Below are 2,129 nucleotides of genomic sequence, written 5' to 3'. Positions count from 1 at the left end.
CTCTCTCTCTCTCTGTCTCTCTCTCACACTCTCTCACACACTCACTCTCTCACTCACTCACTCCCTCACTCTCTCACACACACACACACACTCTCACACACACACACACTCTCACACACTCTCACACACACACACACACACACACTCACTCACTCAGTATTTGGTCAATAAGCTGCGGTTTATGAGAGACACACACATGCAGCAGGTCCCATCAGTGTTTGACCCTCGTGTGTGTGTTTCAGATCACAGTGTTTCCTGTGGGCTCGGAGGACCATCAGGACATCGATGTGGCCATCCTGAAAGCTCTGCTCAAAGGTCAGTGGAACGACCCTCATCATCTCTCTGTGTGTGTGTGAGTGTGTTTGATCCAGGCATTTCTGCTGCAAATGAACCAAATCAGACCATCATCTCCTGAACCTCCATCACACAGACACATGATATTGGTTTGTTTTGGAAGATGGATCCAGATAAACTTTTACAGTATTTCAAAGAATGTTTTTATAGAATTGTATATACAGAATTTAGTCTTTTTATTTTAAGCTAAATTTTATAAAATGTATCTGTTGAATCTGTATGTGTCATGTAAAACCTGTGAAGCTGGTATAGCAGCAACCAACACACACTCACTCTCTCTCTCTCACACAGACACAGACACACACACTCTCTCTCTGTCTCACACACAGACACGCACAGGCTGACTGCTGGGGTTGCTGCAGGTTAAGCATGTTCAGATGCTCAAACATTTACTGCGGTTTGAGAAGAAACACTTTATCAAAGTCTAAACTTCGTCACGTCTCCTCTGACATCATCTCGTGTGTGTGTGTGTGTGTGTGTGTGTGTGTGGGTTCACAGGCACGAACGCGTCGGCCTTCGATCAGCTGGTCCTGACGCTGGCGTGGGATCGGGTGGACATCGCTAAAGATCACGTGTTTGTTTACGGACAACAGCTGCTGGTTTGTACCCGTGTGTGCTGATAAACACAGAGAGAAACAGTTGTTGTGTTTGTAGTGAACACACACACACACACTCTGTGACCTACTGACCTCTCAGCACATTCTGATACACTAACAAATATCATGATGCTTAAACGTACCATGTGTACATATTCTGTAAACTTGATGAACATCAAGGAAATGTGACCGTAATATATTACTATTGAAAAATAATATGACCAACAAAAGTGAAGCAGGAGAGACTTATGTTCACTTTTAAAGTGATAGTTCACCTAGAAATCATCATTGTCATCACTTATTCTCCCTCATGTTGTTCTGAACCTGTGACATTCTTCTGTCAAAAACAAAAGATATTTTGAAGAATGTTGGGAACCAAAAAATATTGGACCCCACTGACTTTCATTGACCCCATTGATACTCATTGTATTGACAAAAAAAAGGACTTTCTTCAAAATATTTAGTTTTGTTGATGATTATTGGGTGAATTGTCTCTAAGATTAGAAGCAATGTGAATGACAGTTCTGGGCTCTGAGTTCAACACTCAGTGTTACAGTGATTAGAAAGTATTAAAGTTAGTGTGTGTGTGTGTGTGTGTAGGTGGGCTCCCTCGAGCAGGCGATGTTGGATGCGTTGGTGATGGACCGTGTGGAGTTTGTTAAGCTCCTGATAGAGAATGGTGTCAGCATGCACCGGTTCCTCACAATCACACGTCTGGAGGAGCTCTACTAAACTTCTTATTTGGGCAAGCAAAGATGGCTATATGGTTGTCAAGAAAAAGTAAATTGAATGATAAAGGATCAACTGATGCTATTTCAATATTGAAGGGATTAATAAAATCCCGTATTAGTATAGAGTATAGTTATTATAAGGTGATAAATGATCTGCAGATGTTCAAATATAAATGGGAAGTTAATCAATGCATTTGTGAAGTTGACTCTGATGAAGGTTTGCAAATTTATATTTGAGTAATGTTTGTTTTATAAACTTGCACCAAAAACTGATTTTTTTTATTTTATTTTTTTTATTTATTTATTTTTTCTCTTTTTTTTTTCTCCTTTGATGTCAATCTAAATTTTTAAACTTTTTGTAATAAAGAGACCATAAAAGTCAAGTCTCTCTCTCTCTCACACACGATGCGCAAAACTCCGCATTTGAACAGTCAATAGCAAATACTTA

At 39.8% G+C, this 2,129-nt stretch overlaps 1 protein-coding gene across 1 annotated transcript in view; it reads left to right on the top strand.

Moving 5' to 3' along the window:
• The window catches only part of trpm7 (transient receptor potential cation channel, subfamily M, member 7), a 52,985-nt gene that overhangs the window by 15,184 nt on the left and 35,672 nt on the right, over positions 1 to 2,129 (top strand). Inside the window, 3 exon segments of the mRNA XM_016532782.1 lie at positions 243 to 315; positions 853 to 953; positions 1,551 to 1,684. Coding sequence (XP_016388268.1) covers positions 243 to 315; positions 853 to 953; positions 1,551 to 1,684 — 308 coding nt within the window.

Source organism: Sinocyclocheilus rhinocerous, unplaced genomic scaffold, assembly GCF_001515625.1.
Source record: "Sinocyclocheilus rhinocerous isolate Xijiao unplaced genomic scaffold, SAMN03320098_v1.1 scaffold7355, whole genome shotgun sequence".
NCBI classification, from domain to species: Eukaryota; Metazoa; Chordata; class Actinopteri; order Cypriniformes; family Cyprinidae; genus Sinocyclocheilus; species Sinocyclocheilus rhinocerous.
This window is presented reverse-complemented; position numbering and strand designations above follow the sequence as displayed.